General features: G+C 39.4%; 1 protein-coding gene across 2 annotated transcripts in view; it reads left to right on the top strand.

Moving 5' to 3' along the window:
• The window catches only part of LOC113621832 (protein argonaute-4), a 42746-nt gene that overhangs the window by 20745 nt on the left and 8746 nt on the right, over nt 1-13255 (top strand). For both annotated transcript variants that reach the window (XM_027109124.1, XM_027109125.1), the window contains 12 exons: nt 412-593; nt 769-905; nt 999-1133; nt 1819-1906; nt 4093-4240; nt 4483-4602; nt 4750-4878; nt 5120-5253; nt 6356-6540; nt 7608-7767; nt 11081-11396; nt 11547-11681. In XM_027109124.1, the coding sequence (XP_026964925.1) occupies nt 412-593; nt 769-905; nt 999-1133; nt 1819-1906; nt 4093-4240; nt 4483-4602; nt 4750-4878; nt 5120-5253; nt 6356-6540; nt 7608-7767; nt 11081-11396; nt 11547-11681 (1869 nt within the window). The remainder of the gene's footprint in view (nt 1-411; nt 594-768; nt 906-998; nt 1134-1818; nt 1907-4092; nt 4241-4482; nt 4603-4749; nt 4879-5119; nt 5254-6355; nt 6541-7607; nt 7768-11080; nt 11397-11546; nt 11682-13255) is intronic.

Here is a 13255-nt window from a genome sequence, read left to right as displayed (position 1 = left end):
TTTTCATCATCCCAAACTCAAACTCTGTGCCCATTAAACAATTACTCCCCATTTTCTCCTCCCCTATCCCTGGTAACCACTATTCTACTTTCTGTATTTATGAATTTAACTATTCTAGGTACCTCATATAAGTGGAATCATATAGTATTTGTCATTTTATGTCTGGCTATTTATTTCACTTAGCATAATGTTTTCAAGGTTCATCCATGTTGTAGCATCTACCTTATTTTTAACTATTACATAATATTCAATATTAAATTATTCCCCTACTGATGGAACATAGGTTGTTTCCAGTGTTTTGCAATTATAGAAAGTGTTAAACATCCTTATGCATATACTATGTGAATATTCCTGGGATGTCTCAGCCTTTGTAAATTTGTATGTGTATGTATTTTATGTATTTTTCCTTAGGTTGATATGGAAGTGACCCTTCCAGGTGAGGGTAAAGACCAGACCTTTAAAGTGTCTGTTCAGTGGGTATCAGTTGTGAGCCTTCAGTTGCTTTTAGAAGCTTTGGCCGGGCACTTGAATGAAGTCCCAGATGACTCAGTTCAAGCACTTGATGTTATCACAAGACACCTTCCCTCCATGAGGTTAGTTTGAATTCCTTGCCACAAATGTCAGACTTTTTTTTGCTAGGTTGCATTGGAGACATTGAAAGGTTTCTGCACAAGTCATAGTTCAAACTTGGTTTCAGTTTACAAAATTGAGAGTGAAATGAAAGACTTAAGTTTTTACTGTGAAACATGCAAACTCTTGTTTCTTCAGGTACACTCCAGTGGGTCGCTCCTTTTTCTCACCTCCTGAAGGTTACTATCACCCTCTGGGAGGGGGCAGGGAGGTTTGGTTTGGCTTTCATCAGTCTGTGAGACCTGCCATGTGGAATATGATGCTGAATATTGATGGTAAGATGGAACTCTCTTTACCCTTTACTCTTTTGGCTGTTTTTTTGGTCTTTCCTCTTTCCCTGAAGCTAAGTATCCTTCTCTGTTTGTTAGTGTCTGCAACTGCTTTCTACCGGGCTCAGCCTATCATTGAGTTCATGTGTGAGGTTTTAGACATTCAGAACATCAATGAACAGACCAAACCCCTAACAGACTCCCAGCGTGTCAAGTTTACCAAAGAAATCAGAGGTAGGTATTTGCATTACTGTGGTCTTGGAGAGGCAGCTCAGCATGGTGCAAGGAGCACGGTCTTGCAGTCAGACACTCCTGGGCTTCCATCCCATTCTTGCCAGTTCTATCATTGGGACTTTGGGCAAGTTATTTAACCACTGTGAGCCTTAGTTTATTCATCTCTAAGATAATGTGTATCTTGTAAGATTGTTGTGAGAATTAAATGCAACTAAGTGTATAAAGTTTCTTTATACAGTAGCACAGTACCTGGCACATGTCAGGAACTTAGTAACTGTTACTTTTACTTACTTGAAAACTTCCATTTTAATAAAATAACACAAGTTCATTTATTATCAGAATTTCTTTGCTTCTTTACCTGTTGTTAGCTATCTTCTCTCATTATACCATAAGCTTCATTAGGGCTATCTCCAGACCCAAGAATAAGCACCAAAACATAGTTGATGCTTGATAGATACTTATTGAATGAAGTAATACATCAAAGTAGGTTGCAAGTCTTAAGTCGTCTGGGTTCTAATTTCTTCTGCTTGGCTGAGGCTTTTTTGCCTATGCATGATGAAATTGTTCCCATATCCTTGCAACTTTTGTCCTGTACAATGCTATGCCTTTCTGAAGACAACCTTCGAGTATTTTCTTGTCACTGTGATTTTAATTAATACTGCTCTTTTGACTGTTTTGACTTCAGGTCTTAAAGTTGAGGTGACCCACTGTGGACAGATGAAACGAAAATATCGAGTGTGTAATGTGACTAGGCGGCCAGCCAGTCATCAGACGTATGTTAACCACATCTAAAATTGTACCATTATATTTTTTGTAACAAAGGAAGCTACTATAATAATTTGAGAAATTGGTATCCCATATTGTAATTTAAAAAAATCACCTAGATCTTCACTTTAAAGCACCGAAGCTTTAAAAATGTTTTAAGGGACTTCCCTGGTGGTCCATTGGTTAAGACTCCACGCTTCCACTGCAGGGATCTCAGGTTCAATCTCTGGTCAAGGAACTAACATCCTGCATGCCACATGCCACACACAGCGCGGTCAATAAAATAAAAAATAAAAAAAATAGAAAATGTTTTAAATATTTTTGATAGAAATATTTATAAAACATATTTCATGCCTTTAATTCATTTCACCTCTTTTTTTTTTTTTGTAAATGTAATTATGATCCAGCCAGTTTTTCTTTCTTTTTTTTAAAAAATATTTATTTCTCTATTTGGTTGCATCGGGTCTTAGTTGCAGCTCGCCGGCTTCTTTAGTTGTGGCACACGGGCTCCTTAGTTGTGGCCTGTGAACTCTTAGTTGTGGCATGCATGTGGGATCTAGTTCCCTAACCAAGGATCGAACCTGGGCCCCCTGCATCGGGAGCACAGAGTCTTATCCACTGTGCCACCAGGGAAGTCATTTCACCTATTAAACAGAGTATGCTAAACATAGATCAACTTTTATATAATGATGCAGAGTCATCATTATGAACATCATTTATTATAGTGTTGTAATTCTCAATGCATGGCCTGAAGGATCTATTAAGGCCTGTAAGTCATGAAAGCTGTCATGGGAAGATACACATTGCCTTGTGCTTTATGTGGATTTTTCTCCCCCCTTTTGTAGCTAGCTGTCACTTCTTCCAGCTGTCAGTGTGTATGGTATGCCTCCAGCAGCACATTTATTTATGCTTACGCAATCTCAGTTTTCTAATCACCCAGCTTCTAGTCCACTGTGAGCTATACCTAATGAGAAAATATATATTAAAGTACTTTTTAAATTACCATATATGTAAGTTTTATTCTTGTAATCAATATCATTAAACTCATGTCTGACATAAATATGAATATTGGCTTTTCTAAGTAAAGAGCATAAACTTAACTATATTAACTTTACATTATTTTCCTCACTCAGAAGACTTTTTCAAACAAGTGTACATCAAAATCACCTGGAGCGCTTTGTTCTAGATAACTGAAAATTTGGGGTGGCCTCTGGATAAATGTAGTATATAAATTCAGTCTGATTTGAATGAATTCTTCAGTATGAACTCATGTACACATCACATGAATTTCTTGACTTGTAAAGTGGTGTTCCACATACTCCTCATGTTATACCATTGACTTCATTCTCTAAGGAAAAAAATGAAGTCACTGTTGAGAATTATAGCATTTGTTTCAAAAAGAACTATCTTTCTCATTATTTAATTACTTCACAGTACCCTGTAAGAATAACTAGACTTATAGAACTATATAATCTTTGCATGAAAATTAAAAGCACATAGATTTAAATATCACATACGTGATCCTCACTGCATTATTACTTTGTGGGCCATTAACAGCTAAGAAAGCAAGATCAAAGTAATTATTGTGCCAAGTGTTTGAGATAATTTGTCCACTGGAAGAGCGAAATCAGGAGAGTCTCTTAAATCATGCTCCCCAGTTTATACCAAATATCTTGACACGGTCTCAAGTTCATGTATCTGGTCTTGTGGCCTCCAAGTCCACATGTGTTTGTCCTGGTTTGGGGATCTGAAGATGTGGCCCCAGTAACTGTGCTACATTCATTTTATCAAAAGTTATCTGAAGTTATCATCTGTGGATGACCCAGGACCTTATTTGAATTTACTCATCTCTAAGAAGCCAGCAAGAGATTGTATTTGTATCTGTAGGGGTTAACTGACCTCTCTAGTAAGTCTGTGTATTTTCTGGTTCTGCGGCTTCTTCTTGATTTAAATTCTTTTTCCATTTTAATTAAAAATTTTCTCATCTTAGCTTCAACAAACAAACATGTAAAATTCCAACAAAATCGCTATCCTGATTAAACCCTTAAGTGAAAATGGCCAAATAAAGATTGACCTTTTTTTTTAAGTGACTGGTCAAGGTAGAAAATGTTAGTAGGCTTTTGTTTGTTTGCTTATTTGAAAAAAAAACACAAAGAACTTGAAGAAATTTCTAAAAAGACATTCTCTTTTATAGTTTTCCCTTACAGCTAGAAAATGGGCAAGCAATGGAATGTACAGTAGCTCAATATTTTAAGCAAAAGTATAGTCTGCAACTGAAATACCCCCATCTTCCCTGTCTCCAGGTGGGACAAGAACAAAAGCATACATACTTGCCACTTGAGGTAAGCTAAACTAAATTTTCTTTTGCCAATCTGCCAATCTCTTGAATGTGTGTTTTAAAAAAGAAATGTTCTAAACTAGTGATAGAATTTAATATTAATCTCTAAAATACTTTGGACAGATAACTTCACCATATAACAGAATTTTCATTTTTTTGGAAATGCAAGATGTAAGGTACAGTTCAGCAAAGGCTTAAGATGTAGAAGCCCATTACACAAACTAATTCCTCTTTGCCTCTTGGTAGGTTTGTAATATAGTGGCAGGACAACGATGTATAAAGAAGCTCACAGACAATCAGACTTCCACGATGATCAAAGCCACAGCAAGATCTGCTCCTGACAGACAAGAAGAAATCAGTAGACTGGTCAGTAAGGCATGGTCTTTCAGATAAGCTAGCTTTCAGATGGGAAAAAAACAAAAAACAAAACAAAACAAAAAAAACAATAGAAAATGCCTGATGGGACACAGTTACTCTTTGGTTTTTATATATGCAGGCTTTCCTGTTCTTTAGGTGAAGAGCAACAGCATGGTGGGCGGACCTGATCCATATCTTAAAGAATTTGGTATTGTTGTCCACAATGAAATGACTGAGCTCACAGGCAGGGTACTTCCAGCACCAATGCTGCAATACGGAGGCCGGGTAAGCTTTTTATTTTATTCAGCAAGCTTCTTCCAACAACCAATCAAAAAGGGATGAATCCAGGGTTTTTCCACTACACCACACTGAATTTACTCATAGCTTTGCTCATTACTGCTTTTTGTCTTTTGGCTAATATCAAATAGAGTTTTGTTTATCCCCTCATCAACTTTAAAATGGCCTTAGATTGTAATGTCTTTTCTCTTTTCTTTTGTTTCTTTTTTTGTGTTTTTTTTTTTTAAAGAATAAAACGGTAGCCACACCCAACCAGGGTGTCTGGGACATGCGAGGAAAGCAGTTTTATGCTGGCATTGAAATTAAAGTTTGGGCAGTTGCTTGTTTTGCGCCTCAGAAACAATGTAGGGAAGATTTACTAAAGTGAGTATCTTCATATTTTCAGCTTAGTAATATCCCTTCCAGATATGAAAATATCATCTTTATGTGAATGTGCTGTGTACACTGGCACTGAATCCCAGACTCCTATAGTGACACCATCTGGCTATAGGAAAAAGACCTTGTTCTTATAGTAAATCGCAGACTTGGGAATTATGTTAAGAATCTGACTCAGCTTCCTACATTTAGAGCAGAAATTTGTGACTAACAAGGCTGAAGCAGTGCCGATTGGCAAATTCTTGAGTTCTTAGAGAAGCTTCCTTTGGGGTTAATTGTATCTTTTCAGCTAAGATAAAAACTAGTTCATTTTTAATCATTACAGTGTACTAGAGAGCTTGTTTTACTGCAGGGTCACCGACTAAGATCATTTGTTCACATCTTACAGATGCAGTTATCTATATACAGGAAGTTAGTGAAAAGGGTGGAAAAATCACGACGGGAAAAGGGAACTGGGGTGAAAGAAAGGAATCCTACAAAACATTGGCAAATGCAGAAAACAAATCATTCTGAAAGCTTCCTACAAATCCAAAATTTAAAACTTGACCATGAGTTTTGCTTTTTCTTAAAGTGATGATTTCTTTTGACATTGTTATTGAATCAAATCTATTACAAGTTTGAATGTCATCCTAAATATGGTGATTTTGTGACAGTGTGTTTCTGTGTTCTCAGTTGAACACAAGCTTACCCAACTATTCTTGTACCTGGCTTACCAAAATACACGTTACCTGAAATTTTGACCTTGCTTTTTTCTTCAGTCTGGAATTACTGACTTGAATGTTTAAAAAAATCTTTGAACAGGAATGCTATTCTAGGCCCTGAGGCCCAGCTGAGGCACAATTATTTAAAAATTCAAAATGATAATCTGATAGTTTAATAATACAGAGTCTTCTGCCTTATAATTACAGTGATAAAACTTCCAGGCTATTTTTGGCAACCAGTTAAAGATGGGGTTTTTTTGTTTGTTTGTTTATTTGTTTCTAAATTTGGCTAAGAATTTACCGAACTGAAAGAAATATCTTAGAGGGAAATAAATGCTAAGAATGTGCCCTGAAATGAAAGCACTGTGCCACCGGTTCTATTTTAACAGGAGTTTCACTGACCAGCTCCGTAAAATCTCTAAGGATGCAGGAATGCCCATCCAGGGTCAGCCATGTTTTTGCAAGTATGCACAAGGTGCAGACAGCGTGGAGCCCATGTTTAAACACCTGAAAATGACATATGTGGGCCTACAGCTAATAGTGGTTATCTTGCCTGGGAAGACGCCAGTATATGGTATGGACCCCTTTAATGTTGAATGAGGGATGATTTCAAGTAGTAGTTGTAGCAGTCAGGATAAACTAGGTTATGCTGCAGTCACAAACAATCCTGAACTCTCAGTGGCTCAAAGCAACAAAGTTTTATTTTTTGCTTTTGCTATGTGTCCATTGAGGGTGGACTGCAGCCTCTGCTCCATGTCATCATATCATTTTCACTCTGGAACCCAGTCACTATTTGGGATGTTGCTGGCTCCATGGCAGAGAGAAAAGAGAGCCTGGAGGGTTCTTAACTTCTGCAATTTCTTGGTCACAACCAGCTATATGGCCCACCCAACCTATGTGGGGGAAGTAGGATGGTGGGCAGGAAATGCAGTGGTAATGAGGGTAGTGCCATTTTACCGTCATCCCCAAAACGGGGAGAACTGGAATGCCTGGTGAAAAGCATTTAGGAATATCAGAGTGGGGGGAGCCTACCACTTCCAGAATAGGAGCTGCTTAGTTTGTATCTCTTATAAGAAGAATGATACAAAGTTCTTTTGGCTATCATCTAAGTGAAGGATTTGGAAACTATGTAGACCAACCATTTGAACTTTGTAAAATGCCTTCAAGCCTCTCTATATTTGTTTCTTTTGTTAGCTTCTCTTTATCTGTAGTGTTTGGGGGAGGAGGGGAAGGAAGGAAAAAAAAATCCCTTAGAATTCAGAGGGCTGGTGTGTGTACTGAGAGGGAGGAGCTGGGGAGATTGATTTCTTTGCCAGACCAGTCCTGTGGGAAAAGGAACCTCAAGGGACTTGAGTGAGTGGTGAGTGGCGGCAGGCTGCATGCTAGAATAAAGGAAGTGGACTGGCTTCAAAGCCTGCAGGAGGGAAGAAAAGGGTAGGGAGAGAGCCTTCCAAACAAAAAAATTGCCCTGGGGGTTTAGCAGATGAAAGGACCACACAGGAAAAGCATCTAGCACAACATTCAGTATATAGTTGGCACTCTGTAAATGTTAATGTGTGTGGGGGGGTGTTTCCCTCTACTTTTAGTAATCAGGAGAATATATCAACATTTTTAAATTAATTAATAAACTTATTTTTGTAGCGGAGGTGAAACGTGTTGGAGATACCCTCCTGGGTATGGCTACACAGTGTGTCCAGGTAAAAAATGTAGTGAAGACCTCACCTCAAACCCTTTCCAACCTTTGCCTGAAGATAAATGCAAAGCTCGGAGGAATTAACAACGTGCTTGTACCTCATCAAAGGTAAGATCCTGAACTCTTTTTCCATTTGTTTCTTAAGCTCTAACTTACATAATTTACAATAAAGCACACAAATCTCAAATATACATCGTGGTTACTTTTTCTTATATATGTATGCACTCATGTAACCACCACCCAGGTTAAATATAGAACACATCCAGCACCTCATCAGGCTTCCTCGTGGCCCTTCCCAATAGATAACCCCCAAAGGTTCTGACTGTTCTGACTTCCAGCATCATAGATTAGTTTTGCCTGTTTTTCTTCTGGCTACACCCCGCGGCTTGTGGGATCTTAGTTCCCCCGACCAGGGATTGAACCTGCGCCCTTGGCAGTGAAAGCTCAGAGTCCGAACCACTGGCCTGCCAGGGAGTTCCCTAGTTTTGCCTGTTTTTGAACTTCATATAAATGGAACCATACAGTATGTACTATTTTGTGTCTGTCTTCTTTTGCTGAATATCATGTCTATGAGATTCATTCATGTTACTATTTTAAGTAGAAGTTTATTTTTTGTTGTGTATTATTTCATTTTATGAATATACTACAAAATTTTAGATATTCTTATACATTTATTATACAAGTCTTCTACATTTTTGGTGGAATTAAGTACTCTTTCTCTTGCAAGAGTGGAATTGCTGACTTATAGAAAATATATGTATTTAGCATTGATAGATACTATCAAATACAGTAGTCCCCCCTTATCTGCAGTTTCACTTTCCCTGGTTTCAGTTACCTGCAGTCAGCCTCTGTCCGAAAATATTAAGTGGAAAAATTCCATAAATAAACAATTCTTCAGTTTTAATTAATTAATTAATTAATTAATTTATGGCTGAGTTGGGTCTTCGTTGCTGAGCATGGGCTTTCTCTAGTTGCGGCGAGCAGGGCCTACTCTTCATTGTGGTGTGTGGGCTTCTCATTGCGGTGGCTTCTCTTGTGGAACACGAGGTCTAGGTGCATGGGCTTCAGTAGTTGTGGCACGTGGGCTCAGTAGTTGTGGCACGTGGGCTCCGTAGTTGTGGCTCGTGGGCTCTAGAGCGCAGGCTCAGTAGTTGTGGCACATGGGCTTGGTTGCTCCGCGGCATGTGGGATATTCCTGGACCAGGGTTCAAACCCGTGTCCCCTGCATTGGCAGGTGGATTCTTAACCACTGCACCACCAGGGAAGTCCCAATTCTTAAGTTTTAAATTGCATGCCATTCTGCGTAGCCCAATGAAATCTCGAACTCTCCCTCTCCATCCAGCCCTGGACATGAATTATCCCTTTGTCCAGTGTATTTAGGCTGTTTATGCTACCCATCCATTAGGATAGGAAAGAAAACCAGTAGATATAGGATTTGGTACATCCACTGGGCATCTTGGAACACATACTCTGCAGATAAGGGGGGACTACTGTAGTTTTCCAAAGTGGTTGTACCAATTTATATTTCCACTGAGAGTTCTAGTTGCTCATATTCTTGCCAACACTTGGTGGTATCAGTCCTTTTAATTTTAGCCATTTTGGCCGGGGGTAATAGTATCTCATGATGGTTTTAATTTGCAATCCTCTGATGACTAATCATGTTAAGCACATTTTCATATGTTTATTGGCTAAGTGGACATCCTCTTTTGTGATGGGCCTGTTCAGTCCTTTGCCCATTTCTTAGATTGGGCAGCTCCTTGTTAATTTGTAGTTTCCTTGTCTGTTGAGATAATATCTGACTTGTCTACTCTACGATGTTTTTATGTGAAATCCTGTATGTGGAAGTGATTTGGGAAGTTAAATTTTGTCTGTGGTATTAGTCATTTTCATACTTGAGAAGAAGGTGAATTTGAGTGCCTTACTCTTATACAGTTGTATCACAGTTCTCATTTTTGTCCTTGAATGAAACTTCTAGGTAAATAAATCCTTCCTGCAACATTGGTAGATGAGGTATACAGACCATGGGGGAAGTTAACCTAAAGCATGATTTAATTTTACCCCAAACAATGTAGCATAGTGGCATAGAGTACAGACCTTTTTGTCTGGCTTCCTGGGTTTGGATTCCAGCTTTATCACTTCCTAACTGTGTAATCTTGAGCAAGTTCCTTATCCTCTTATATTTCATTTTTTAAACCTGAAAATCTGAGATAATAATTGTACTACCCTCATAGAATTGTTGTGAGGACTAAATGAATTCATACGTGTAAAGTCCTTAGCACAGTGGTTGGTACATAATATATGTAAGCTGTTATTATGTTCTGTGTATGTATCTTATGTATATACATTTGCTCTTATACCCTACTATGCCAAACCCATGTTGTATGATGATATATATAGAGAGAAATATAACCCAGGCTCTGCCCACATGGAACCTCATCTTTAGTACCTATTACATGAGATTGTCAGATTTGGGATGCCTCCTAGATATACTTTAAAAATCAGGCTTCTTTGGTGGCACAGTGGTTGAGAGTCCGCCTGCCGATGCAGGGGACACGGGTTCGTGCCCCGATCCGGGAAGATCCCACATGCCGCGGAACGGCTGGGCCCAGGAGCCATGACCGCTGAGCCTGCGCGTCAGAGCCTGTGCTCCGCAACGGGAGAGGCCACAACAGTGAGAGGCCTGCGTACAGCAAAAAAAAAAAAAAAAAAAAAAAGAATTTACCAGAGAAGTAATATATGCATGATATTTTTCTCCTTAATTCCATAGATAAATTAGTACCAAATAAATGAATTCATTATTTTAGCAAATATTAGTTGAGTGCCAACTGTGAGCAAGGCAGTGTTTTAGGCACCAGGGATACAGCAGTGAACAAGACAAAGCAAAACAAAATTCCTGCCTTCATGGAGCTTACATTTGTGTGTGTGTGTGTGTGTGTGTGTGTACACAATAAATAAAATAAATAAGTAAAATATGTGGTAAAAGTGATAAATACATGGAGAAAATAAAATAGGGAAGGAGATAGACTTTATTCTCTTCCCTAAGTCTCATATATTGAGGGGTTTGTCCCAGTTCCATGTACATTGTGCAATTCAGTATCCATTGTAGAAATCCCAGGATCCCGAGAAAGCCTGTTCTGGGAAAGTTTTCCCTTTACACATAGAGATTTTGTTAAATTTGGGTTGGGTCCTCTTCTTGACTCTACCCTTCCCACTATTGCAGAAGAACCATGTTGGCTTCTTTAGTCAGTTCAGATTTGTTGTACTGGGTGGCACAGATACTCAGTGGGCATTAGAGTTCTCTCCCAATGGGCATGTCTTTATTCTCATAAGATTATGCCTGTGATTATGTCTGGTGATCTTGCTAAACAAAAACATTTTCATCCATATGTCTGAGTGGCAATGTCTCCTTAAATCTGAGCAGGCCCTCGGTGTTCCAGCAGCCTGTCATCTTCCTGGGAGCGGATGTCACGCACCCCCCAGCAGGGGATGGGAAGAAGCCTTCCATTGCTGCTGTCGTTGGCAGTATGGACGGCCACCCCAGCCGGTACTGTGCCACTGTGCGGGTGCAGACGTCCCGCCAGGAGATCTCCCAGGAGCTCCTCTATAGTCAGGAGGTAATCCAGGACCTTACTAACATGGTTCGAGAGCTGCTGATCCAGTTCTACAAATCCACACGCTTCAAACCCACTCGGATCATCTATTACCGTGGAGGGGTATCCGAGGGACAGATGAAACAGGTACTCTCTTAATCCCATAGTTGCCTTCTGGGGCTTCTAGGTATCTGATGGAGTTTCCTCCCATCTGCCACTCCAAGTAAATCAGATCTGAGAGATGCCTGAGAGATTGGCAAGTTCTCAATTAAACATCATTTTATTTCTAACTCCTAGGTAGCTTGGCCAGAACTAATAGCAATTCGAAAGGCATGTATTAGTTTGGAAGAAGATTACCGGCCAGGAATAACCTATATTGTGGTGCAGAAAAGACATCACACACGACTCTTCTGTGCAGATAAAACAGAGAGGGTAAGAACACATAGGATAAGCTTTATTATCTGATGCAAGTGAATATGTTTTCGGTTTTTTAAAAATATTTATTTATTTATTTTGGCTGTGCCGGGTCTTTGTTGCGGCATGCAGGATCTTCATTGCAGCATGCGAACTCTTAGTTGCACATGCATGCAGGATCTAGTTCCCCGTCCAGGGATTGAACCCAGCCCCCCTGCATTGGGAGCGCAGAGTCTTACTGACTGGACCACCAGGGAAGTCCTGTGAATGTGTTTTTGAGTAGGCATACATATAGTTTTTTTTTTTTAAAGCAGAAGTGCCTAATAATAATTTAATAAGCATACTAACTCCAGTTGAGCTTAGATGAGCAATTTTGAATGATACAGGTTTCCAGACTGAATATTTCTCTTATGTGACAGCAATACTGGTTTCTGGAGTTTTTAGAGGGAGAAGTTAAAAAAAGCTATGTACACTATGGTGATACAGGAAACCTCCAAAGGGAAGGTTTACTACTTGGACTTTATTGCCATTTGCTATTTTTTGCTACCAGCGCCTAAGGCATGGTTCTAGGGTATAAAGAAAATTTCTCTTCCAAATGATTTTACATCAGTGCAGGGGATTCTTAGGGTACACACTTTGAATGCCTGTGATGTCACATTTACTAACCATGGACAGGTTAACTTCTCTAAGCCGTAATGTTCTAACTGTAAAGTGTGGTAAGAACAATACCTATTTCACAGGGTTGTTGTTAAGGATTAACTTAGTAAATGAATGTTAATTTGGGGTACAATTTCCAGCATTTGATAAAAGGCATTTTGTGTAACCTTTTTATAATCTGGTATTAATGTGTAAACTAGGTAAATTTTAGGTACACAGTGTTGGATGACTTTACTTCTATGATCTTTTCTATGACATTACTTCAACCTTTTCAGGCCCTCCCTGATCCACTCCCAGAGAGACCAGTTCTTTCTGTTTCCTGATCTTGTCGCCTTGTGGGTCACTCCCACTGTTTTCTAGTACACGCTTAGTTTGTTTTATTTTTTTAAGGATTAGATTTTTCTTTTTAATTAATTAATTAATTACTTTTTGGCTGCGTTGGGTCTTTGTTGCTGCACGCGGGTTTTCTCTAGTTGCGGTGAGTGGGGGCTTCTCTTCGTGGCAGTGTGTGGGCTTCTCATTGCAGTGGCTTCTCTTGTTGCGGAACACGAGGTCTAGGTGCGCGGACTTCAGTAGTTGTGGCGCACAGGCTTAGTTGCTCCACGGCATGTGGGATCTTCCTGGACTAGGGCTCAAACCTGTGTCCCCTGCATTGGCAGGCGGATTCTTAACCACTGCACCACCAGGGAAGTCCCACATGCTCCCACATTAGAGTTTCTGTCTCTAATCCAAGGCTGAGCTGTTTCTTCTTGTTTTCTGAATCATTAGAGAACTAAGGTTTTACCCTTGGGCCACAGGTCCACCAATCAGCTCAGATTCAAAATACTGTCTTCCAAATTGCCAAACTCTGACTTGGTAATACTTCTTAAATTCTGCTAATTCAAATTCTCTGAGTTCTTGACCGAGCTCTGGGCACAAAACATCCTGCCATCCCC

The sequence above is a fragment of the Aethalodelphis obliquidens genome, unplaced genomic scaffold (assembly GCF_003676395.1).
Source record: "Aethalodelphis obliquidens isolate GAN/ISIS:26980383/991018 unplaced genomic scaffold, ASM367639v1 scaffold9, whole genome shotgun sequence".
Classification (NCBI taxonomy): Eukaryota; Metazoa; Chordata; class Mammalia; order Artiodactyla; family Delphinidae; genus Aethalodelphis; species Aethalodelphis obliquidens.
This window is presented reverse-complemented; position numbering and strand designations above follow the sequence as displayed.